Source organism: Juglans microcarpa x Juglans regia, chromosome 3D, assembly GCF_004785595.1.
Source record: "Juglans microcarpa x Juglans regia isolate MS1-56 chromosome 3D, Jm3101_v1.0, whole genome shotgun sequence".
NCBI lineage: Eukaryota > Viridiplantae > Streptophyta > Magnoliopsida > Fagales > Juglandaceae > Juglans > Juglans microcarpa x Juglans regia.
In genome coordinates, this window is record NC_054598.1 from 5,702,957 (window position 1) to 5,726,736 (window position 23,780).

At 36.1% G+C, this 23,780-nt stretch overlaps 3 protein-coding genes across 3 annotated transcripts; 1 reads left to right on the top strand and 2 right to left on the bottom strand.

Moving 5' to 3' along the window:
* Positions 1 to 8,628: 8,628 nt before the first annotated feature.
* LOC121256180 (V-type proton ATPase subunit c1) lies at positions 8,629 to 14,156 on the bottom strand. Its single transcript, XM_041156850.1, has 3 exons — positions 13,851 to 14,156; positions 12,868 to 13,153; positions 8,629 to 9,069 (listed from the first exon to the last, which is right to left on the bottom strand). Exons 1-3 carry the CDS (start codon positions 13,924 to 13,926, stop codon positions 8,937 to 8,939), a joined length of 495 nt encoding a protein of 164 aa, XP_041012784.1. The 5' UTR covers positions 13,927 to 14,156; the 3' UTR covers positions 8,629 to 8,936.
* A 648-nt stretch (positions 14,157 to 14,804) lies between these two features.
* On the top strand, positions 14,805 to 19,127 carry LOC121256179 (NADP-dependent D-sorbitol-6-phosphate dehydrogenase-like). The gene is made up of 6 exons (XM_041156849.1): positions 14,805 to 15,110; positions 15,746 to 15,840; positions 15,950 to 16,067; positions 16,732 to 16,864; positions 18,388 to 18,607; positions 18,726 to 19,127. The coding sequence occupies exons 1-6, from the start codon at positions 14,978 to 14,980 to the stop codon at positions 18,954 to 18,956; spliced, it is 930 nt and encodes a 309-aa protein (XP_041012783.1). The 5' UTR covers positions 14,805 to 14,977; the 3' UTR covers positions 18,957 to 19,127.
* A 980-nt stretch (positions 19,128 to 20,107) lies between these two features.
* Positions 20,108 to 23,724, bottom strand: LOC121256178 (polyprenol reductase 2-like). Its single transcript, XM_041156848.1, has 6 exons — positions 23,252 to 23,724; positions 22,280 to 22,629; positions 21,338 to 21,572; positions 20,702 to 20,800; positions 20,482 to 20,553; positions 20,108 to 20,371 (listed from the first exon to the last, which is right to left on the bottom strand). The coding sequence occupies exons 1-6, from the start codon at positions 23,405 to 23,407 to the stop codon at positions 20,267 to 20,269; spliced, it is 1,017 nt and encodes a 338-aa protein (XP_041012782.1). The 5' UTR covers positions 23,408 to 23,724; the 3' UTR covers positions 20,108 to 20,266.
* Between the last annotated feature and the right edge of the window lie 56 nt (positions 23,725 to 23,780).

Sequence of the window (23,780 nt, forward strand, 5' to 3'; positions counted from 1 at the left end):
TCACATTAACGATGTGAAATGTAGGTTGATTGTGTCGAACTACTTTGTAGACGTGGATTTTGATGGGATCAGTCTGAAACAAAGTCGGTACGGAAGAATCTTTGTAAGAATCCTATGTCTAACTACTTGTAGACGTGGATTCATTGCCTTTTTTCATTACTCAAGAGTCTGAACGTTATAATTGTTTAGAATCTCTATCACACTCTTGAAGGTTGAAATGATTGAGACTCACGGTTGTGGCGTATGTGGGCTAGGTTTATCTGTCATCGCAGCCGCACGGTTCGTAAAAAGCGCACACCACATCCACGCCATGGCTTGCGTATTTGTAAGGTAGACTTTTTTTTTTTTTTTTTTAAGCCAGCTTGATTCATAATAAACCAGAAAAATATACGATAGTAATTATATAAAGTTAGTGGAGGGATCTTTAGCCCTATGGAAATCTAACAAACATTAGGAAATACATGTAAGAGGAATGTTTTCATAGGCTTGTGTTGAAGCTACCTATTGCGTTATGTTATGTGCACATCGATTTTAATATTGATAAATTTTTGTTACCTTCCATTCATCAAAATTATAAAGTTAATGCTTGATATCTCTGACTATGAATTGCATTGTCCAATTTGTTGTTGGTTTGGAATGTGAGATTGCTTATACTACCAGCTTTGAATCACCTTTAATGATGATTGTTTCCATTTTTTTTTTCTACTGCCTCTTGAACAGCCATTAGGATTAATGCTGTGAATGAAACTTGTTTTCACAAAAAGTGGGCTTCTTCTATCGGATCGACAGACTGCTGTTATGGTGCTTCCATGGGTTCTCACTGTCACATCAAATGATAACAAATAGAAGCCTTCTAGTGGTAACTGAGATTTGTAAGGTGATCTGTTTAAATAAAAATAGTGTTTATCATCTTTTTAACCATCCTCATTTTTTAAAGAGAAAGTCTACTTTACCTCTCTAATTTGACACTTCTATTTGACACCTAATCAAAATTTATTTTTTTATTTTATTTTTTTTACTTAATGATTAAGGAAGTGATTTTAAGTGTATTGGTGTATTTTTTTATTTTTTAAATATATTTAAATATGTTAAAAAAATGTGAAAAGAAAAAAAAAAAAAAAAATTTACACTGGGTGGTATGCCTAGCGGTCAAAATGGGGCGGCATAGTAGCCGCCCCCTTTTTTAAAAGGGCGTCAAGTTATTAATAAATGAGAAATGCTAGGTACCGGTACCGAGCATTTGCACCGATAAGTGCATTTGTTTTTTTCTTAAATGTTTAGAAATGTATTGAATTGTTTTTTTTTCTTAAATATTAAGAAAAATATTTCTTAATATTTAAGAGAAAAAAGAAAAAAAAAATACAACAATCAGTCATTCTATTGATAGACCATTGGTCTATGTAGAATGATCCTGGATAATTCAATCGATGAGTACATTTCAATAAAAATGGTCATCTAATTGGTTCAAATGGCATTACTCATAAATTATTTATCATCCCGAATCAAAAAATAAATAAATTATTTATCATCCTTTTTTTTTTGTGAGCATTTATCATCTTTTTTTTTATTTTTTAATCATCTAATATTATATGAAGAGAGAATGTCAGGATAAAGAGTACGATATGATAATTAACATCTTTCTTTTTTTGACACACTCGAAATTCTCAAGGGTCATGGACCTGTTAAATATTTCGGACGGCTACATGTATGAATTATTCGCCAAACCACGTTAGACATTAAACTTGTGAATTATGGCAAGCCAAGTTTTCCTAACACAACAACCCAATTGCTCAAGAGAATTTCTCTCCAAGGAGGAAATTTTATTTGCAGTTCTCATTTGGAGATTGTATGTGCAAGTCCTTTATTAAATAAAAAAAAGTACAATTTTGATAAGAATATTATTGTAATTTTTTAAAAAATTAAATATAAAATTAACTAAACTTGTAATATAGTTACCAAATGGGAACTCATGTACGTAACATTGCTCTTTTTAATGATGTTGTGAATTTTTTAAAATATTTAAAGATATAAAAAAAAATCTATAAAAAAAAGAGGATTTGACATTATCGAGACTCATACTCGACTACACACTCGGTGGGTGCAACACAATACTCATCAAATAATTAAGAATATTTATAATTTTTTATTTATTTTCAATGATTAAGTGAGAATAATAAGTATATAAGTGCTACAGACACAAAGTGATTTTACAAAAGAGTGATGCTAGTGTGCTGCCCAACTTTGATTGCTAGGCGTGCCCACTAGTACAAATTCGACATTTTTTTTCATATTTTTAAACATTTTTAAAACATAAAAAATATATCAATACACTAAAAATTACTTCATTGACCATTAAGCAAACGCAAATTAATTTTTTTTTAATACATGAACTATCAAAATGAGGGAGCAAACTCATAGGACATACTACCATTTTCCTTTACAAAAGTAAGTTCACAAACTGACATGACATCACGTGACACGTTATATCTACTTTATAATCAAATCACTTTAATCTGTAAATTTATTTTTGTGAAGTCTTTTTGTGATTAAAATATTTTTTTAATAAGTATGATACGATAAATAGTATTTTTCTTTATTCAATACACTCGAGATTCACATGGATCATGGACCTGCTAAATATTCTGGGTGGCTATATCATATGTATGAATTATTCACAGGACGACATTGAAGTTGTGAATCATGGCAAGCCAAGTTTTCCAAACACAACAGCTCAAGGGAATTTTCTCCGATTTGATCAAAAAGGTGTTTCCCTCGGAGGGTCTGCCGGTTGTTTTATGGCTATTTGTTTTCAATTTCAAACTCTCAAACTCCCTTCTCCGGCTCCATGCCGTCACCAAGTGACCAAGATAATGAAGCGGGACGAAGTCAAAATTAGCTCCGAATCAAAGTCCGAACTGTCTGTCTGACTTTAGTCAATCTAGTGGCCAAATAGCTCATAGCTGATGTAATTGATCAGGCTTAAACACAAAGCACCTTTTTATTAAGGAAAACGGTGACGCGCAAAGGCAAGCTGGCTGCTGGACGAAGTAGACCCTTTTGCACCATGCATGTTCAAAGACTCATCTTTGACACGCAACTCCTTGTTATTTTGACGTTGAACTTGAAGCCCTACCCATTGCCCACGCCACCATTTGGCATTTCTTTCGCCTTTTCTTTCATTTTCTTTCTTTAATTTTATTTTTTTTCCTTGGTTGACGTTGATTTATTGCGACCCAAATCCAAGGTTTTCAACACGCGTTATGATTGTCCACTAATATACTAAACTCGCAATTTTAACAAAAGCTAGATATAACGATTAGAGAATTATTATTCAAAACAAAAATTGTTTAGTGTAACTCTAAAATATCTATTTATTCGATGTGTATAACACATTATTCACATCACTTAAATTGTATGATTTGATCTGTAATATTTAAATTTTATCTTTCAAATCAAATTATATCATATAAATATTGAAAGATATCAATATCATTTCAACAAACAACTTTCATAATAAATTTTGCAGTAACTACGTATATTTACTTTTTGTGATGAGAAATATTAAATGGCTCTATTATTTTGTTCTTTCATTTTGATCGTTCATTTATTTTATTGTTATTTTTCTTTTAATGGTTAAGGAAGTGATTACTAATAAATTTATATATATATTTTAAATATTTTAAAAATTATTTTTACAAAAAAGAAAAAAAAAGTATAACTATATCGGTTTTTTAACAAGAGCTCTGCGTACACGGCGAAGAAGTTTGATGAGGCGCCGAATGATATGCTACAGAGCAAGAACGGATTGGCTATTTTGGTCCCTTTCGCACGAACCGTGTGAGTCTCTACTAAGTGAACTGATGCCGCGCCGGCGCGTAGGGGAGGGGGTTGAATTTCATAGGACTGGGAGGCAGGAATCTAACGATCCCCGTTAGTTTCTGATATCTAAGCGGTCCACAGCCAGTAGAGCCCACAAGAACCCGACAAAGAATATTTGCAACTGCATCAAATTTGTATAGGTAAATCATAAATGATACTGTCAATATACTCACTCATATATATATTATTCATTAAAAAAATACTATCAATAAATTTATATATATTTTTTTATTTTTTTAATAATTAAAAATGTTTAAAAAATACTCAAAGAAAAAAAAAATTCATTTACAGTAGTGTGCTATTGAGAGTGCACATTTTTAGTGTGCACCCTAGCATTATCTATTGTATATTGAATAATTCTATTTGAAATTTGAAAGCTTTTACATCACTTTTCATCTACGTACGTAGTATAGTTTTATTTAAAAGATAAATTTTAAATTTTAAAATTTAAATCTTATAAATCAAATTATACTAAATGGATGATGTGTAATGTAAAAATCTTCAAATTATGAACGATTTACCAAACATCATATAAACTCGGATCAATTTTCGTTTAATTGATTATGTGGGTTTATGTTGCTTGAAATTTTATCCCACTAATGTTGAATAACGAAATTTATATATTGTATCAAATTTTCAACAAATTTTTATAAAATTGAATTTATTTTTAATTAAATTACATATTAGTTGATAGAATTTATTTTCTTTTAAATTATACAAAAAGATCATTTTGTGAGATTTTTAATTTAGATTAAAAAAAAAATTGAACAGTAAAACAATAGTAAGCTGTAGTAAAAGAAATGTTAAGGATATATTATCTATTTTATAATGCGGTCTCAACCACTCCCATCCACTTTTTATTCCAACTAATTTTCCCTTCACAGTGTGCGTTTATTATTCCTTAATTTGTCAGTAAGTAGTTTAGTTTGTAAGAAAATAAAATAATAAACATCGTGAAATTAATTGAGATTAGTCCATGATGATTTTAACATGGATTAGGACTACGTATGTACCTTTTTGACTCTCTAGAAAAGATGGATGAACCATGATAATGTTATGCATTAACGGTAACCTACCCTTTAAAAGTTGCCGGAAGAAAATAAATACAATGGCATAAATATAATTAAGTTCTACAAACAATTGTAATTACTATATATATATATATATATCATCTATTAGCACTGTTGCAATGGTATTATTAGGTTAAATGCTACATCTTTTTTCTAATATTTAGGTTTGTTGATCTATTCCAAAAGGTAATTTTTTTTTCGAGAAATTTAAATTGGATTGATCTATTTTTTTAGTTTCTTAGATGTGTAAGTACTATTGTAGAAGCTCTTAGCTCGATCTTATTTTTAAACAATAGGATCGAGCTATATTTTTTTAAAATATTATCTCCTTTAAAATCACGAGAAAAATAATTTAATGGTCACGTACTATTTGGACTCTAAGGAGTTTTTCGTAAGTTCATCTAACTTAGGGATCGTCTAGTATCGAGTTGTCAATAGAATTACCTAATGTTCCAAATATTTTGTTTAGCCAAATGAGGCTATAGAAATTGTTTTATTTGGTGAGAAATTTTATTTGTAACATCCTAACTATCATTTTTTTTACATATATAAATGATGTGATAGGCATGTCACGCTAATAATACACTCGGAATGTTACGAGTAACATTAACACTCTTCTCATATAACGCAAACGTCCAATCTCTGAATCACACACAAAAAGAAGTTCACTATAAACGCATTGGCCAACCAAAGGTCGACGTGGTGGACGTCATGTGTGATGTATCTAATAAACTTCATTGAATTAGAGCCTTAAAGGCATTCACTTTTCACACAAAACAAAAGAAATCATGTTTAAGATAGAAAGCAAGAAAGGGAACCATGCATCATCGCCTTCGATCCAAAGTAAGGCATGATAGACAAACGACAAACGTATATATAATATTGCATCGTCACTGAGTAATAATGCACTATTGCATAGGATTATCTCTACAAATCCTTGTTAACGCAATGAAATCTCTCACCATATCCTTTTGCTTTCGATCAACGTAGTTTCCATCTCAAATGTAACTAAATATACTAAAATATTCTTTTGGATTGAGGCAGCTAGCTGCTTGTGTGCATGAATTCGCTTTGACCACTTGTATCCATAAGATTCACGATTGGAGTGACCCACAATAGAAAAAAAGTGATCAACTATAAATTCTTTTCTATTTTTTTTTTAAAGTTGTTGGAAATGATGCACATGAAAAGCGAATAACATATAGATCCAAACAAGCCGTTTAAAGATATATGAAATAATTGGTAGCCAACAGATGTTATCATCGGTGGCCATCAAAGATAGGAAAAGTAAGGCAGAGCATGTGAACGAGAAAGATGCTGAGCCATCAGCCAAGTAATGAAAATGTACGTTCCATGTGCCAAAGGGAGGGAAATGGAAGCAAGATAAGGAAGGAAGGAAGGATTGTGGGTTCCAATATCCAACAATATCGTTTAAGTTATTGAGCCATGACCTAATTTTTCAGGTTTTGAATCACCACCAACTTTCAACACATCATCGCATAGATATAGATAATGTCACCCACTTGTGATGATAAAAGGTACTACTACTACTACTGGTGCATTTCCATGTCTTTTACTTGCATCTTTAATTTTTTATGTATTTATGCATGGAAAAAGAAAAGTGAATCCCCAATTGTTTGTTACTTTTTTTCTAAAATATATTTGTTAAAAAAGTAATAATAAAGTTGCGAAGTTAGCATGTCGTAGTGAGTAATTAACTTAGCCTTAAGTCCTTAATCCTAATTATTTGGGACTTTTCAAAGGCGGGTGAAGATGCGGAATGTAAGCATGGCCCTCGTTTAGTTATGCATTTCAGATGAAATGAGATGTTTTATTAAAAATTAAATAAAATATTGTTATAATATTATTTTTATTTTGAGATTTGAAAATTTTGAATTATTTATTATATTTTGTGTGAAATTTTGCGAAAGTTATAATGATTATATGAGATAAGATAGTTTAATTTTTTGTAATCAAACCGGTCCTTAACTAATAGTCATTGAAAACTTGAAGAACTAGAAGCATGTTATGTTAATTGGACACTAACTCTCTATACCACTTGCACCCATTCATACAAAGAAAGGCAAGAAAGTAAGTAGCTTCTACAGCCCAACCGCGGAAATGCAAAGCAACAACTAGGGCTGTAATCGACCAACTTTAACTTGTTGAGCTCGACTCAACTCAAAATACTCAAGCTTGAGTTTGAATTTTTTTTTTTTTAATTCTTTGTTCGAACTCGACTCGATAAACTAAACTCTCAACTCGAACTCGAGTTTATCCCACAAACGAGTTCGAGTCAAGCCGAGTTCGAATTGTTTATTTATTTATTTATGTTTTGAACAAGATTTAATAATTAATAAAATAAATAAATAAAAGATCTACTATTGAGTTTATACAACTAACAAGTAGAACTTCTATTGAATTATAAAATTTTAAAAAATTTATAAATAATTAATAGCTAACTAATTGATATTTATCCAAAATAACAATATATTATATACCTACATATATTATTAATACATACATTTAATATGATAACATATATCTATTTCATATATGATTCTCACATATTATTATATGAAATTATTAAATTTTATTGACTAATTATTATACAAATTATAAAATATACCTATAAAGTATATTTACTTTATAGATATAAGTAATTAGATTACATAATATTATATATTTAATTAAAAAAGTGGTATGTTTATATTATTAGCTAATACATATATAAATATATATGTATATATACGTAGATGTTTGTATATATTTATCAATATATAAATGAGTTTTAATCGAGTCGAGCTAACGAGTCTACTCGAGCATAAACAAGCGGGCCTTAACGAGCCTTAACCGAATAAGTTTTGTCGCGTACGTGTCGTTTTTACAAATCGAGTGGGTATCTACTTTCATCAACGAGCCTTTTTTTTTTCACAAATCAAGTTCGATTTGAGTTTAACTGGACGAATACCGAGTAAGCTATCGAACAAACTAGTTCATTTACAGCTCTAGCAACAATGCAACACACATAACAGGGTAGAAAGCCAATCGACAGTCTACCCTCTTCTTGATACGAAGGGAAGATCTCCTTGGTCATAAAACGACAGACATCCACTTACTGGTACCTAGAGAAGTGTCAATTCAATTGCGCACAATATAGTTAAATAAACTGCTTCCAACATTATGTGTGGAAGCATTCCCATTCAAGCCATCCCAAGACACCTCATTGTTCCGAATTTTATTTTCAACCCCATAATCAGTTTTCTAATCCCCTGTTGATTGTAAAACTATTCATAGAAGGAAAAAATAAAAATAAAAGACATTCTATCCCTACCATACCAACCAAGGCCATACAAAACTTGGAGCAGCCCTTCAATACAAGTTTCGTGACCAAACAGAACTTCGTATAACTTGAATTTCGGAATTGCACGGCTGGGTTTCACTCAGAAGTATCGCTTGAATTTGGGAAATGCACCCACAAAACCTCTCTTTACGTCTCTCTATTTTGTTTGTTTTAATCAGAAGAAACCAATCTTACTGCCCTTATCATGGGGAAGCTTATTAAGATGTTACCTTTGACAACCAAATTCATTGAACTAGCTGATAAGGCCATTCCATGATAAAAGTGGGATATTGACTCGGATGTACCAACATTTGATAGGGATAACAAAACCATACATGCACACACCAGTCCATGACCATAAATTCTATAACAGTTCTAAGTTCTTATGGAAAAATACAACAATAGATGAAACCAAACGAGAGTACAGCTTCGCAAGCTTTTATTAGCCACAGAAACTCAATCCTACTTCTACAAGCACAGTACCACCAAACTTTAAGCAGAAGCAGAGCACCTACTTCCAATAATTCATTCTTCCAGAGCTGCTCAGGTGCTACCTGGCAATTACTAACCTCTCTGACAATTCACATCCCCCCTCATAATAAAACTAAGTAGTAACAAGAATCTTGGGCAACATGGCAGCATTCTTATTCTGCTCTGGATTGTCCAGCTCGTGAAGACAAGATAATGCCAACGATAAGACCGTATAGGGCAAGTGCTTCAGCGAAGATGAGAATGAGAATCATTCCAACAAAAAGTTTTGGCTGCTGTGCATTAGCTCTGCAAAACACACTCATCTACTCAAGAAGTAGCACAAATTAATAAAAACTATTCCGAAACTGGCAAAGAGTGTTGATGTCGACTTCACTAAGAGCCCAAATCAGAGAAAAAGAAACGGAAAAAGCATCCTCATTGTGAAGTATGGAATTCTAGAAATAAGCTCAGATATTACTTCAGCATAAAAGTTGAAATGCATTACTAATCCAAAAAGTTAAAAAATACTGCTGAGGTTTGCAATACATGAGCTATTTTGTAAAATTTTTTTTTCCATACAAGTAAATTAGAATACCTGCTCGTTTCAAGCATCAAGTTTCCAACCTAACTTGAGTTTTGTTTCTCTTCATGTTTTGACTGACATTAAACCTCAAATTTGCAAAATCATAATCAACATACACTATAATCAACGTATTGTTTTGGGATTGTATATTTTTACTTATAGAAAAAAAAATAATCAACAGACGTATGGGTAAAGATAAAGCTCCAAGCCCAGATGGCTTCTCGATGGGCTTTTTCCAATCTTATTGGGAGGTCGTGAAAGTGGACATTATGAATATGTTTCATGAAGTATCCTTGGTTGGCAAGTTTGAGAAATGCCTAAATGCTATTTTTATTATGTTGATCCCGAAGAAGATTGGAGCGTTGGAGGTTAAGGATTTTCAACCCATTAGCCTTGTGAATTGGGTGTAAAAATTATTTCCAAGGTTCTTGCTAACAGATTGGGAGTGGTTTTGGGCAAGATCATTTCAAAGTCACAAAATGCATTTATTAGGGGCGACAAATTTTGGATTCAGTCCTTATACCGAATAAGGGACTGGATAGCAAATTAAAGGCTGCCTCCATAGGGATTATTTGCAAGTTAGATATGGAGAAGGCATATGACCACGTAAATTTCCTCTTGTATTTGTTGGGGAGATGCGGCTTTGAGGCTAGGTGGCATTCTTGGATTAGTTGATGCATCTCTACAGCCAGATTCTCAATATTGATTAATGGCTGTCCTACCGGCTTTTTCAGCAGCTCTCGAGGCCTAAGGCAAGGAGATCATTTGTTCTCACTTCTCTTTGTTTTCATTATGGAGGCCTTGACTAGGATGATATCGGTGGTGGTTACACATGGGTTTGTGGTTGGATTTTCGATTGGTGATCCCAACAGGGGCATTATTACTTTGTCTCATTTACTTTTTGTAGATGACACGCTCCTATTCTGTGAGGCAGATCAAAACCAGTTGCGGGCATTGAAGGCAACGTTAGGCCTGAAAGTTAATTTTAACAAGTCAGATTTAGTGCCAGTGTGGAATGTGAGTAACACTAGGCAACTAGCTAGTATTCTTGGGTACAAGGTAGCTTCTCTTCCCATTACCTACTTGGGATTGCCGTTGGGGGCTGCCGCAAGGGCCTCATCCATATGGGATTCAGTCATAGAGAAGATAGAAAGGAAATTGTCAAGGTGAAAGAGATTGTAATTGTTTAAAGGTGACCGGTTGGCTCTTATCAAGAGTACCCTTTCTAACTTACCTACGTACTTCTTATCTTTGTTCCAATTGCCTGCCAGGGTAGCGGCTTGGATTGATAAACTGTATCGTGATTTCTTACGGGGTGGGATAGGGGATAAATTCAATTTTCACCTGGTCAGTTGGGATAAGGTGTGTAGACCAATCTCATCAAGTGGTTTGGGTATAAAAAATCTGAGAACATTCAATCGAGCCCTACTTGGGAAGTAGCTATGGAGGTATCAATGAGATAGAAGCCCTATGGAAATTGGTGATTGATTGTAAATATGGAAGCATGTGGAGGGGCTGGTGCACTGAAGAGGTATATGGGGCCAACGGTGTGGGAGTTTGGAAACACATTAGGAGGGGGTGGGGGAATTTTAGTAGTCATTCTAAATTGGTGTTGGGGAGGGGTTTTCGCATTAAGTTTTGGAGTGGACATATGGTGTGGAAATGAGGCTCTAAAGGATGCATTTCCAGCTATTTTCTGAGTGGCACGTAACCAGGAAGCTTCAATAGAGGACCTTATGCTCCTATAAGGAGACCAAGTGCAGTGGAACGTTATGTTTAGTAGAGAGGCGCAAGATTGGGAAGTGGACATCTTTGAGGCTTTTTTCAACCTTCTTTATTCTATGAAGCCGAATAGACAGCAAGTTGATAGGATGTGGTGGACTCCAGCGGGTAAGGGCATTTTCTTAATTTGATCCTTTTATAAGTCCCTTTCCCAAGCCGCTAATATTCCATTCCCATGGAGGAGAATTTGGAGAAATAAGGTGCCTCCGAAAGTGGTCTTCTTTACATGGACAACAGTGTTGGGGAAGATTCTGACTACTGACAATCCGAGGAAGCGCCGGATAGTTATACTAGACTAGTGTTGCACGTGTAGGAGATTTGGCAAGACAGTGGAACACCTATTGCTACATTGCGAGACAACTAGAGCCTTGTGGGTGGAAGGATAGAGTTATCATTTGTTATGACTGCATCTGTGGTAGATCTATTGGCCAGCTGGACACTTTCAAGAGGAGTTCAACAAATCAAGACAGAGTGGAAAATGATCTCGATCAGTATTATGTGGTGTATATGGCAAGAGCGCAATGATCGGACTGTTGAAGACAAGGAGTAGTCTCCAAAGGAACTTAGAACTCTATTTTTCAGTACTTTATTTCTACGGGCTATTGCTTTAGATTTTAATGGCTTGAATTTTCATGACTTTTTAGTTTCCCTTACTTCGACCTAGATAGGTCTTATCTCTTGTATACCATCTTGTGTAGTTGAGTTTTGCCTATCTCTATTAATATATTATTGATTACTTATAAAAAAAAATAATAATAATCACTAAATTTTTGTTGGCTAGTTTGATTCATTAATATTAACAAAAGATGTTGCATGTGACAAATGGTCTCCTTTGTTCATGAAGTAGGGGATATCAAAAGTGAGGTTGGACTTACAAAGATCCAAAGAGAAGTCTGAACAAGCATCACAAACTAAACGAAATGCATTACTTTTTTTTTTTTTTTTGACTCACCCATGGAACCTAAACCTCAGGAGAGACTAGCACAACAACCCACTGCCATGACCACCTAAATCGCAGTTTGATCCCAGGGGGAATTGAACTTGTGACATGGGGCTCATGCACACAAGTTCGCCCTTACCACTTGGGCTACTCACGAGTCGTTAAATGCATTACTTATTAAAAAGAATTATTATAAAAAAAAACAAAATGGAAATGCAAGAGATTGAAAAGGGAAATGTATTTACAAATATACGCTATAAACAAAAGAAATTGTGAATAAGGAACCGATATTAATTATTGGAAAATCCATTCAAATATCCATCCTGTGAAAGGCCAATGAATCTTGTGTAAATCAGGCTATCAAGTATGTGGCATGCAGCGCACTGTTAGTTACAACCAACCGGGCTGTTGCCACCGCTTACTAAGCGCTGGTTCTATCCCGGCCAAGCAATCAAAGCCAAGGACCTAGGTGGGAATAGTGAAACAGAGAAGGGGAAGCAGCGGGGTAGAGGAATTGGTCAAATCACAGGCCCATGGCCTGAAGACGCCTGGTTTCACCCTCGGGTGTTTCAAAACAGTACTTCCATAAGGTCGATGTACTTCAGACCACAATCTAGTGTATCCAATCAATGAAAAAAAAAAAAAAAAAGCCTATTCTATTGGTGCACACAGCTAAGAAGAATCAATTTCATGACCAACCCCCAAGTCCCAGAACTGTCCAAAAGATAAATCCACAATTTAGTACACAGCAATTGATGATAACAATGTATCAGAATCATATAAGAGATCAGAAATATACCTAACACCAGCATCACCAACAATACCAATTGCCATACCAGCAGAGAGCCCAGCAAGACCACAGGCAAGCCCAGAAGAGAGGTGTGCATAACCATCAAACAGGTAATATGACTTGGCCTTTGGGTTAATCCCAGTACTGATGATAACAGCAATAATAAGGCCATAGATACCCAAAACTCCAGCCATAACAACTGGAACAATGGACTTCATCACCAGTTCAGGCCTCATTACACCCATAGAAGCCACACCAACGCCACTCTTTGCTGTCCCATAGGCAGCTCCCATACCTGAATAGCCAAATATTAACCAAAAAGCAGTAAAAATAACATTGTAAATATGAAAAAAAAAGGAAGAAAAAAACTCTTATTGTTTCTCCTAGAATCTTACTTTTTATGTAGTTCTATCAGCCTACATTGAGTAATGGGATCTCCAATTGGAGTTTTGGACGTTGAATAGTTATCGATCGAAAACCGAACCAAGAAACCAAACTTAAATTTCCAATAATCATATTTAATCCGATCTATACTAAACATGCTCAATTGAACACTCTATAATATAATCGGGATTTTATGTATAATTTGAACCCGATCTACATCAACCACACTCAATTAAGCGCTTTACATAATTCGAGCTAAGTGTAACTATTGAATCCAATTAAATCGATATCAGCCAACATTACCGTACAAAAACCAATGAAAAAGGGGAAAAAGAAAAAAATGACTATTATATGTTGGTAGCGGTTAATATGAAGAATGGCCTAAAAAACAATAAATTTATACTAGGAAGTGATTACAAGCCTTATCAGCCAAACCAATACTCGATAATTTACTTACATGATAATTCGGTAATCGGATACCAGATTTATTTCGCTATAAATTGTTTTCTCAGAAACCAAACAGATAACAAAGGCGAAACGATATCGATCTAGATGAGATAGAATGAATTGGTGGAAAAAAATGCAGGTAAGGGTTAGGGTTCAGTTACAGGAGAAAACAAGGGCCGCTGCTGCGCCGAGGAAGCCGAAGAACGGTGCCGTTTCATCGCCGCTGAAATTAGACATTCTCGATCGTGGATCTGCAACGACGTCGTTCGGGGATCTGAAAATCTCGTGGTTAGTTTCAGAGAGTTTGGAGCTTCGGATCTCTCCTTCCTCTCTCTGCGTCTAATTTCCAAGAAAGGCGTGGAAAAGGATGATACACGTGCTTTCTAAGGACTGGTGGGGAAAGTCCGCCGTCGTTGTAACGTGATGAGCTTGGGCTGACTTGAAAGAGTTAGGACACCGTTGGGCTTGGGCTTGGGCTTGGGCTTAAGCTTTGGTCTATTAAGGATATTGAAATCTTATATGAGAATTTTGAAGTGGCCTAAACTTTATTTGCCGATCGCGTATTTTTGCGGTTCTCTTTCTCCCTAGACAATTTCCCTGTTATGAGAAATTCTATTTGTAATGCTAACTTGAAAATTATATATACAGGTTTTTTATTAAATAAAAAAAATATCATTTTAAGAGGAATAGTTTTATAATTTTAAAAAATTTTCAAGATAAAATTATTTAAATTTACATTACAATTATCAAATAGAGACTGTACCTAATATTGGTCCCCTCTTATATTCTCCCTAATTTGGGGTTATATTCCAACGTAATTATAAAGCGTAGAAAATAGGAGTTAATTGCGCCAGATTCTATTAGAAAAATTAAATTTATCTCAATTTAGTTTATATATTTCAACCTAAAATATTAAACTCATTTCAAATTTAAAAATTAAACTTTATAAAATATTACTAATTACAACTCAATTAACTCATCTAAACGTAGCCGCGTCCAAACCAGGCCCAAAAGCCTCTATCCAGCCAGGCCTATAACGGGGTAGTAGTGGGTCAGGGCCACTTTAGTAAAAACGTAAAGCAATGGCCTTTAGCTTTTGACTGGATCCGGTTTTATCAGCACAAACGAGAGTGGCTAGCAAATTCATAGCAATATCAACCAACAACAGCCGAACTAGTTCATCTGATTGTCAGCACTAGCAGTCCGAGGAACTTCTTCTTGAGCTGCGTTTGCAGCCATTAAAAAGAAAAGCTGAGACGGGAGGGAGAGTCTAGCGTTTTAGAGGAAAATGGCTATAACTCTCAACAACGGGTTCAAGATGCCGATAGTGGGTCTTGGCGTTTGGCGTATCGAAGGCAAAGATATGAGGGACCTCGTCATCAATGCAATCAAGATTGGCTATCGCCATTTCGATTGTGCCGGTACCCTCTCTGTCTCTCTCTCAAGGAACTTGCATTTTTTGACATTTTATGTGGTGGGTCGAGGACTCGTGGTTAGATAAGTTTTTTTGCACGTTGGTATTCAAAGATGAGTTTAATGGTTTTGAACGAGTTGAATGAAATATTATTATTGTTTTAAAATTTGAAAATGTTGAATTATTTATTATATTTTGTACGAGAATTTGAAAAGGTTGTAATCAAGATGAGATGATATGAATTTTCAATCCAAACCGGGGCTCAATCTCATGCTGCTTCACTTGTGGGTTTTTGGGATTCTACTTTTTCGATTTTGCAAATCATTGAAGAATCCCGTGGACACCCTGCAACACTTCTACCGTCATACTTTCTTAACTATATTTTCAGTTAAAAGTTTCTATAGCTACGGGCTTAATGTATTCATGCTATATTTTGACCTACAATTAGATCGAAATTCAGAAGATAATTAATGTTGTTGGGAGAGAGTGAGAAAGAGAGACATTTAAAGAGAGAAAGAGAGAGATTTAAATGTAGGAGTTTTGATCTTTGTGAATGTTTCCAATTATGGTAGTCGTGGCATGTATGCCGATTTGGGGTGTGTGTGAAGCATATGAATTTTGACAAGTCAACGTTGCTTGCAGCTGATTACAAGAATGAAGCAGAAGTCGGTGAGGCACTTACAGAAGCATTTCGAACTGGACTTGTGAAGAGGGAGGATCTTTTTATTACCACAAAGGCAAGTTATAACTGTGAACTCTATAACTTTTCTTTGATTTGTAGCATCACTTATTTCTTGTTGTCCCCCTAATGCAAATTTCCTTTTATTAATGACACATTGATTGCAGCTTTGGAATTCAGACCATGGGCATGTCGTTGAAGCCTGTAAGGACAGCCTGAAGAAGCTTCAGCTAGATTATCTGGATCTGTACCTTGTTCACTTTCCAGTAGCCACAAGGCATCTTGGTACAACCTGTCTGCCTCTTTCATCATTCTAGCACTAGGCATACTGGCACTTACTTTCAGAACAACCTGTCTGTCTGTGTCATCTCTTTCTCTCTTCTTGGCAGCCTCTTTGTTATTGTTATCTGCATATTGTATTATTTTATATGTGGGTGAGGTCTACAGTATGTGGGCTCTGCAGCTTAGATTCAACTTCGTATGAGATGAAAATATGATGGCTTTAGATATCATGTTGTTTACTGCACCAAGGTTTTGATGAACATGCTGGTTGTGACATTAATGGGGAATCGGAATGTTAGTACTAGTGAAAGTAGATCAAGTTCATGGAAGGATCGAAACATCATGCAATTTCCAGTCTCTTACAAGTGTTGTATGGCTCTATCCCACCTATAAAACTGGGAGGCCTGAATTTGAGGGAAGGTGGATTAATTGAATAAAATGAGTCAATAGAATTTGCAAATTTGAACTTACAGACCAAGATGAGTCCCACTTTCATTTCTCCACATGCCTCGTATCCTGTGCAGGACTGGTTGACAAAATCTGTGCTGTAGCTTGTGATGTTGTTGTTTAGTTCATGTCATTGCATTGTAGCTATTTAAAGGAATTTATAAACCTATGCACTTTCCAATGATTGAATTTTCTGAAAATTTTCCATACATACATGCAGGGGTGGGTAACACTGGTAGTGCTTTAGGTGAGGATGGCGTGCTGGACATAGATACAACCATATCTCTGGAAACCACCTGGCATGCCATGGAAGATCTGGTTTCTATGGGTTTGGTTCACAGCATTGGGATCAGGTGCTCTAATTTTAGAGATTATAAAAAAATTCCACGGAGTAGTCTGAAACTTTATATGGATCATGTATTTCTGCTGTGCTCTTTTATTTTCTCCTTTTTTTTCTCAATTAAACAAGCTCCCTCTTATCTTCTGTAGTTTGAAGTTATATTCTTACATAGTTTTAAAGCTTAGAAAAGTGGAGGTGAATGTTTTCTTTTTTGATTGGCATCCGGTGTCCGGGAATGTAGCTCTGATTAATCTCGGGTGTGCATAGCTCCTCGGCAAAGAGTTTCCCACAAGTGCACATCAGGTAATTGAAGGAAAAATTTCCCTAGTTCGGTGGCCCCTAAAAATTGTTTGCATCCAAGGATTTGAACCATAGACTTGGAGGGTACCACAAAGAGGCTGACCAAGGCCATTACCACTTGAGCCAACCCCTAAGGGTTGTGGAGTTAAATGCGTATCATATGTAATCAACATATTGGTTAGGGATGCAAATAAAACTGCGGCGATTTCATAATGAAAAATGTAAGTTATGGTGAGCATTCATATTTGCTTTAATTATGAAGATTAAAGATATTGGATGGCAAAAGACAAAATGTTTACTTGGTTGAACCCGAAATCTATGTCTATAGCATAGTTGATGAAAGAAACATTTCACTAATAAGTACCATGATAGTTAGAAGTGCCCAAAGCCTCAAACTCTAGCCCTCAATACATGCTAAAGACCTCTAGGGGTTGGCTCAAGTGGTATGCTCCCTCCAAGGTCCAAGATTCGAATCCTACTGGATGCAAACAATCTCTAGGGGCCATGGGATTGGGAGATTTTCCCATTGAATTACCCGAGGTACACTTGCGAGAAACTTCTTGACGAGAGCCCGTGCACTCCCAGGATTAGTCGGGATGCTGTTCCCGGACAGCCGCTGCCAATAACAAAAAAAATACATGCTAAGGATTCACTCTTCTGTATGAAGCCTTGAGTACAAAGGTGCTACACCAGTAAGCCAATTTACATTTTTAGCAGTTACACACACCCCAGTGGAGAGAAAACCAAGAAGCTTAGTTGACAAAGCCGCTCTTCACAAGAGTCACCAGTTGTATAACTTTCATCCTTTTAGAATTTACACAAATGCATACACATGTGCGTAGTTGCATTAAAAATAGAATTTCTGTACGACATGGTCAGATCTAGCTGCCTTTGGGCCTAATATACATGTGTGAAACACAAGGGATGGGACTTTTCTTGCCTCATTTTATTTTTGAAAGGTTTAGTGCATAAATTGATCCAGAAGTCCTGGTTTTTTGGTGGGCTGTTGGAGTTTGATTTGACAGGATGAACCAGTTAGAAATCATTGGTAACATAGGGATGCGAATGTGTACTAGAAACTAACTGTGCTGAAGCCATCATTTGAAATTTTATGTTTGGAAAGATGTCTTCGATTGACCATCCCTGTGTGTCCCAACTCGAATTTGTGAGAAAAGTTGCATCGCTTTTCTTTCAGACCTTATGAAATTGCATTCTGATAAAAAAATCTGCATGCAGTAACTACGACATCTTTCTAACTAGAGATTGCTTAGCTTACTCCAAAGTGAAGCCTGCTGTGAATCAAATTGAAACGCACCCCTATTTTCAACGTGATTGCCTTGTCAAATTCTGTCAGAAGCATGGTATTTGTGTTACAGCTCACACCCCTCTAGGAGGTGCTGCGGCAAACACTGAATGGTTTGGTTCAGTTTCATGTTTGGATGACCCAATTTTCAAAGTAAGTTTATCCTTGAATGGATAATTTCTTCGTCTGTTGTCATTACCAACTGAATACAAAATTTCCTTATGTGGCTCTGGTTTACCACTAGTTTTATTATCTTTTTCTCTTGTGACAGGGACTGGCTGCCAAATACAAAAGAACGGTGGCCCAGATTGTTCTTCGATGGGGTATCCAACGTGACACGGTTGTCATTCCAAAGTCATCAAAACCTGAGAGATTGGAAGAGAATTTTCAAGTTTTTGACTTTGAGCTGACCAAGGAGGACATGGACCTGATTAAAAGTTTGGACAAGAAATATCGAACAAATCAGCCTGCGAAGTTTTGGGGTATGGATCTGTATGCCTAATTGCATTCATGATCTGAATTCTACAAGAATAAGAGTACTGGAGGTCCATTGATATGTACTCGGATTGTAAACATTTGAACTGATATTATAGTTCCTTCTCATAGTTCTTTAGACCTTTTTACTGTGAGCTATCCTGAGAGGATTAATAGGCTTATCAACACTAAGTTCTGTAAGGTGACGGCTCATTCATGAATCCTTTAGTTTACAAGGGGAATTATGTGGAACCCGAAAATGCGAGGTCTTTGAAGAAAGAAGGGCTCATGAATCTATTATTCAAACAATTTCCAAGCATTCTTTTGAGACCCAGCGCCTTTTAGAGTGGAGAATGCTCAAAACTTCCATTAGTGCCATGTGAATTGCAAAACTTGTTTCCGTTCACAATAAAATAACATTTTGAAAGTGACAGATAGTTCAGGAATCTATCAGCCAAGACTGATTGAATGATGTATCAAATCAGTGAAACTTGTGTCAGATTATGACAACTCAATAAGGTTGTTGTAAGGGGTTTTTTTTCTTATCGGTCCACGAGCAAAACCTACCCATAAAGTAAATGGTAAAGGTGAATGAGACTCATCGCCCTAACACTAACCCAATGACAAACTACCCTCAGAAATATGCCCAGGCAAGTGGGCAGGAAATATGAAGAACTCGTGACCTCCAGAAAGCATGGAGAGGCTTGATATAAAACGTTTGCAAGGTAAACTGAGCCAAGAAGCCACGCCACATTAATGACGTCGTCCCAAAAGTCATGCCGCATTAAAGGATTCTAACAAATGAACAGTGAAAATGGCATAAGTTTTCTCAAAGTCAGTGACAAGCTGTCCTCACCTGAAACCTAGTATAAAAGTTGATTTCCCAAGTACAAAGAACTCTCTCTAATTCCTCTAAACTTACGTAAAAACTACTAAAGAAATATACTGACTTTGACATCGGAGACTCTTTGGCCACCAGGGCCTCCCATTCTCCATGTTCTCTTAAAGTGTGTAGGTGAAAGTCCGAAGACCTGAGTTTTTAGAACTCGGCCCAAAGGCGCGCGAAACACAGCATTAAGAGTTGTGGCAACTTATTTTTATTTAGCCTCATACCCAATATCCCCAAACATTTTCCTTTTACCGCATTTGTCCTTGTATATATATATATATATATATATATATATATAAAACTATCCACTACCACAATCTATTCGCGAAGAAGCTGATTATACATTTTATCGTGATATCCCAAACTCCGCCAAGGTCTTTCACTCAAGTAACTAATGCTATTTACACAAACCCAAATATTGTTATCTTGAGAATCTCAGTGTCACGGTATCAGTAAATAAATGGAAATATAACAAGCCGGTTGCTTGGGTAATTGTCAAATTTACGAAGATACCACCTATGTGTTTCTGCTGCTGCAAACACCAAATTTGCGACCTGTTAACGAAAGGGAACAACTGTATTTAGATGAGGATCAAAGTGAAGCACAAAGGAAAAGAAAAGAAACAAAAATTTATGGAAAAACTCTATAAGAAAGGAAACTATACCACGAATGCAAAAAGTAACCAGATAGTGAGATCTGCTCCTCCACTAACAACCACAAGACTAGCATAGATAACCTTCAAATTAAAGCCAGAACAGCAATGAAAATGCTAATCCTTTGCAAGTTATTGGCTGGTTCAGAATAATAGGAATTTCCTTAGTGTCATAGAAATACTAGTAGCTTGATGAAAAATGAAGGCAGAGAGAGAGAGAGAGAGAGAGTACAATCTCAGCCAGATAGTGTGGAGACGAAACAATTTCAAACCAATCACCGTGGGGGATTACATACTCGTCAACTTGTTCCATGTGGTCACGTAGTGAGCCCTGACAAGAAATTTGCATTGTCAATCATCAGTACGATAATTGTGAAGATACCAGGGGCTGTTAGGCAAACTACCATTTTCATTCCTCCCATATACAACACAAAATAACTGGGCATGGGTGTCAATTACAATTATGGAAGTGATCATTCCATATGGTTGCCTATCTTGTTTGAGAGAACACCAACAGCCAATTCACCACTTCACTTACTACTTACTCAGTACAGGCTTGACCAAGGAAAGTACCACTACAAAGGTAAATAAAGAGTATAAGGCAGAACTAAATAGATGTAGAGATAGGTATTTATATCCAAAGCAACAAAAATTTATCGTGTGCGGGACAATGGGCAGCAAGCAGTATAAGTTCGTACATATATACAATATTATGCTCCAATATTGCTTCAAACTGCCATCATCTACAAGGGACATCTGTTTTACAAAATAATTAGAAGCATGACTAAAGCTTCCAATAACAATGAACTGCATATCTAAGAAATTGACATCTAAATTAACAAGTTCATCACTAAGTAGTGAGACTTACGAGAATTACATGACAACGTTGCTGGTGAACCCATCCCCAAAAAAATATAGCAGCACCAATCCACTGGCGCCATCCAAGCTTCACCAGAGGATTCACAAATTCCCACCAATCAAATTCAATGGCTGGCATCTGACTCTTGCCTCTAACAATGAATTCGGCCACTCCATTCACCGCAAACTCATACACCTCTGGTATGCAATTGCAACAAAGTGACAGTGGTGCTGCCATGTAGAAACTACTCCAAATTCCAGAATATGACAGTTACATCCAATTCTTACACATACAATGCTAACAACAAAGAGAACTAAAAAGATCTGAAAGTAGTCGGTAATTAATCCATTGATAGTATTATTGCTGTGGAGCTCAAAGATTAAATAAAGATCTTATGCATTGTAGTTTTCATTTTTTTTTTTTTAGCTAGGAATATGATTTGAATAGATGCAAGCAGGGTCGTTTTCTAAGGAAGATTATTTACCAGCATGAAGATAGTATTTCTCATTCTAAGACAGATACTTCCACAGGGCTACTTTCACTGGAGAGGAATGTTTAATTGTTTATATCACAAGTTGATTCAGTTCAGTATCTTGTGTTTGTTACAGTCATGGTATGTTTAAGTTATCAATGATCAACAGCTTATTATATGCGCACATTCACCACTTGTCTGGTTGCAATGATAAGCCTTGGGCTGTAAAGCATAAATATGTGGGTGTGAGTTTTGAGAGTGGTCACTCCATGCAAAAAGAAAGGTGAAATACTTATTTTCATACTTTAATCTTAGGAGTTAAGATCGGAGACATATATTATGGTGTTAGACTTGGCTCTACAATCAGAAGAGACTAACTTTATGAAATCTGGGATCTTCCACTGAACAAAACTAGAACAACAAGTGGGAGACAGCCAATGCAAGGGAGATAGAAGTAAAAGGATTTCCAAAAAACTTACAACAGGCCAATAAGATAGCTAAAGATATGCATTCGAGCAGAGGGGCTATAGTTGAACACATATATTGTCTCAAAGAGGCGTCTCAAAACCTGAACTTCCATCAACAAAAGAAGAAAAACAGATCGCCAAACCATATATATTTGCTTTAGTGACGTTGAACGCGATTTGTGCCAAGATAAAATATGCGAACCTCCAGTCAAGTAGCTGGCAATACTAGAGTAAAGAAACGGCTCTGAAACCATTGGAGCTGTGGTATATGCATACATCCAAGTTGTAACAAGCAGAAGTGTTGTCCACACAACAGCCACCCAATAAAAATGGCAAAAGAACCTTTGAGGAATGGTGAATCTCTGCAATCCACCAAGCACAGAGTAAATTAAATTATGTTTTCGTTTCCTCTCTCTCTCTCTCTCTCTTCGAGGAATGGTAAATTAAAGGTCCTTCTTTCTCTGAGGTGAAACCGAACTCAATACATCTAGACGATTGCAACGATAACGCATTACAATACGGCGAAGTATGCAAATGAAAAAAAAAAACGCAATTCCGAGAAACGAACACCCTAAAAGAAGATTAACCCACAGAGAACATAAAGTTTCCCACGATTCTTAAAACGTATGCAGGAGGGCCAAAACCCATCTAAGCTAAATGGGATAACAAATATAATGAGGCTTATCAAAGTTACCAAAAAACGTTGGAGAGCAAAAATCAGCGAACCTACAGCTGTGAAGCAGAGAAACCCGAAATTCAAAATATGAGATATTGAACTGAAAAGGACTCAACCGCATATTCTAACTTAGCCCGATGCAACTATTAATTTTAGCCGACTTATTATAATCCAAAACTCAATACAGAGACGAAATCATGAAACTCTCATTTCTTTCTCTTCTCCTTTTCCCTCCAATTTCTCTGCAACCAAAGAGACCCAACGAAGGAAACACAAAAACTTTCGTATTGAACAAAACTATCGCTCACCTGTGACGAAGACTGCATGGTCTTCCCTCGCTTTGCGAAGCCGGAGAGAGCATCACGAAACCCACTCAGCCTAGAGGATGGCAACGAAGCTATCAATATAGGCAGAGTCCCCGCAATCCACGCCGCTCTCAGCAGCCCAACAAGCCCCACTTCCATTTTCAGAAGAACCCAGATGAAAAGAAAGTTCAATAAGTTGTTCTAAGACTAAACCGTTAGTTTTGCTGGAACGGAAGGTGCGGTAACTGCGGTTCAACTCGGTTTCGAATAAATGCCATTGGCGCAGAGAAATGGTACATGGAAGGCCCATAAAAGTACGGGATTGGGGTATATTTCATCAGGATGGCGAGGAGCGCGAGTCGTCAAGTGCAAGAAATTCGATGCGTGCAGTGTTGGATTGCGGAAAATGGTGCTCCAAGCTTGGGTTTGCTTGTGGTGGCGAGCAGGGTGTTGCGTACGGAGGCTAAAGGGTATATTCGGATGGAGCCCGGTTATACGTCAGCTCCACTCTTTGCACACCTTCTGTATTCTT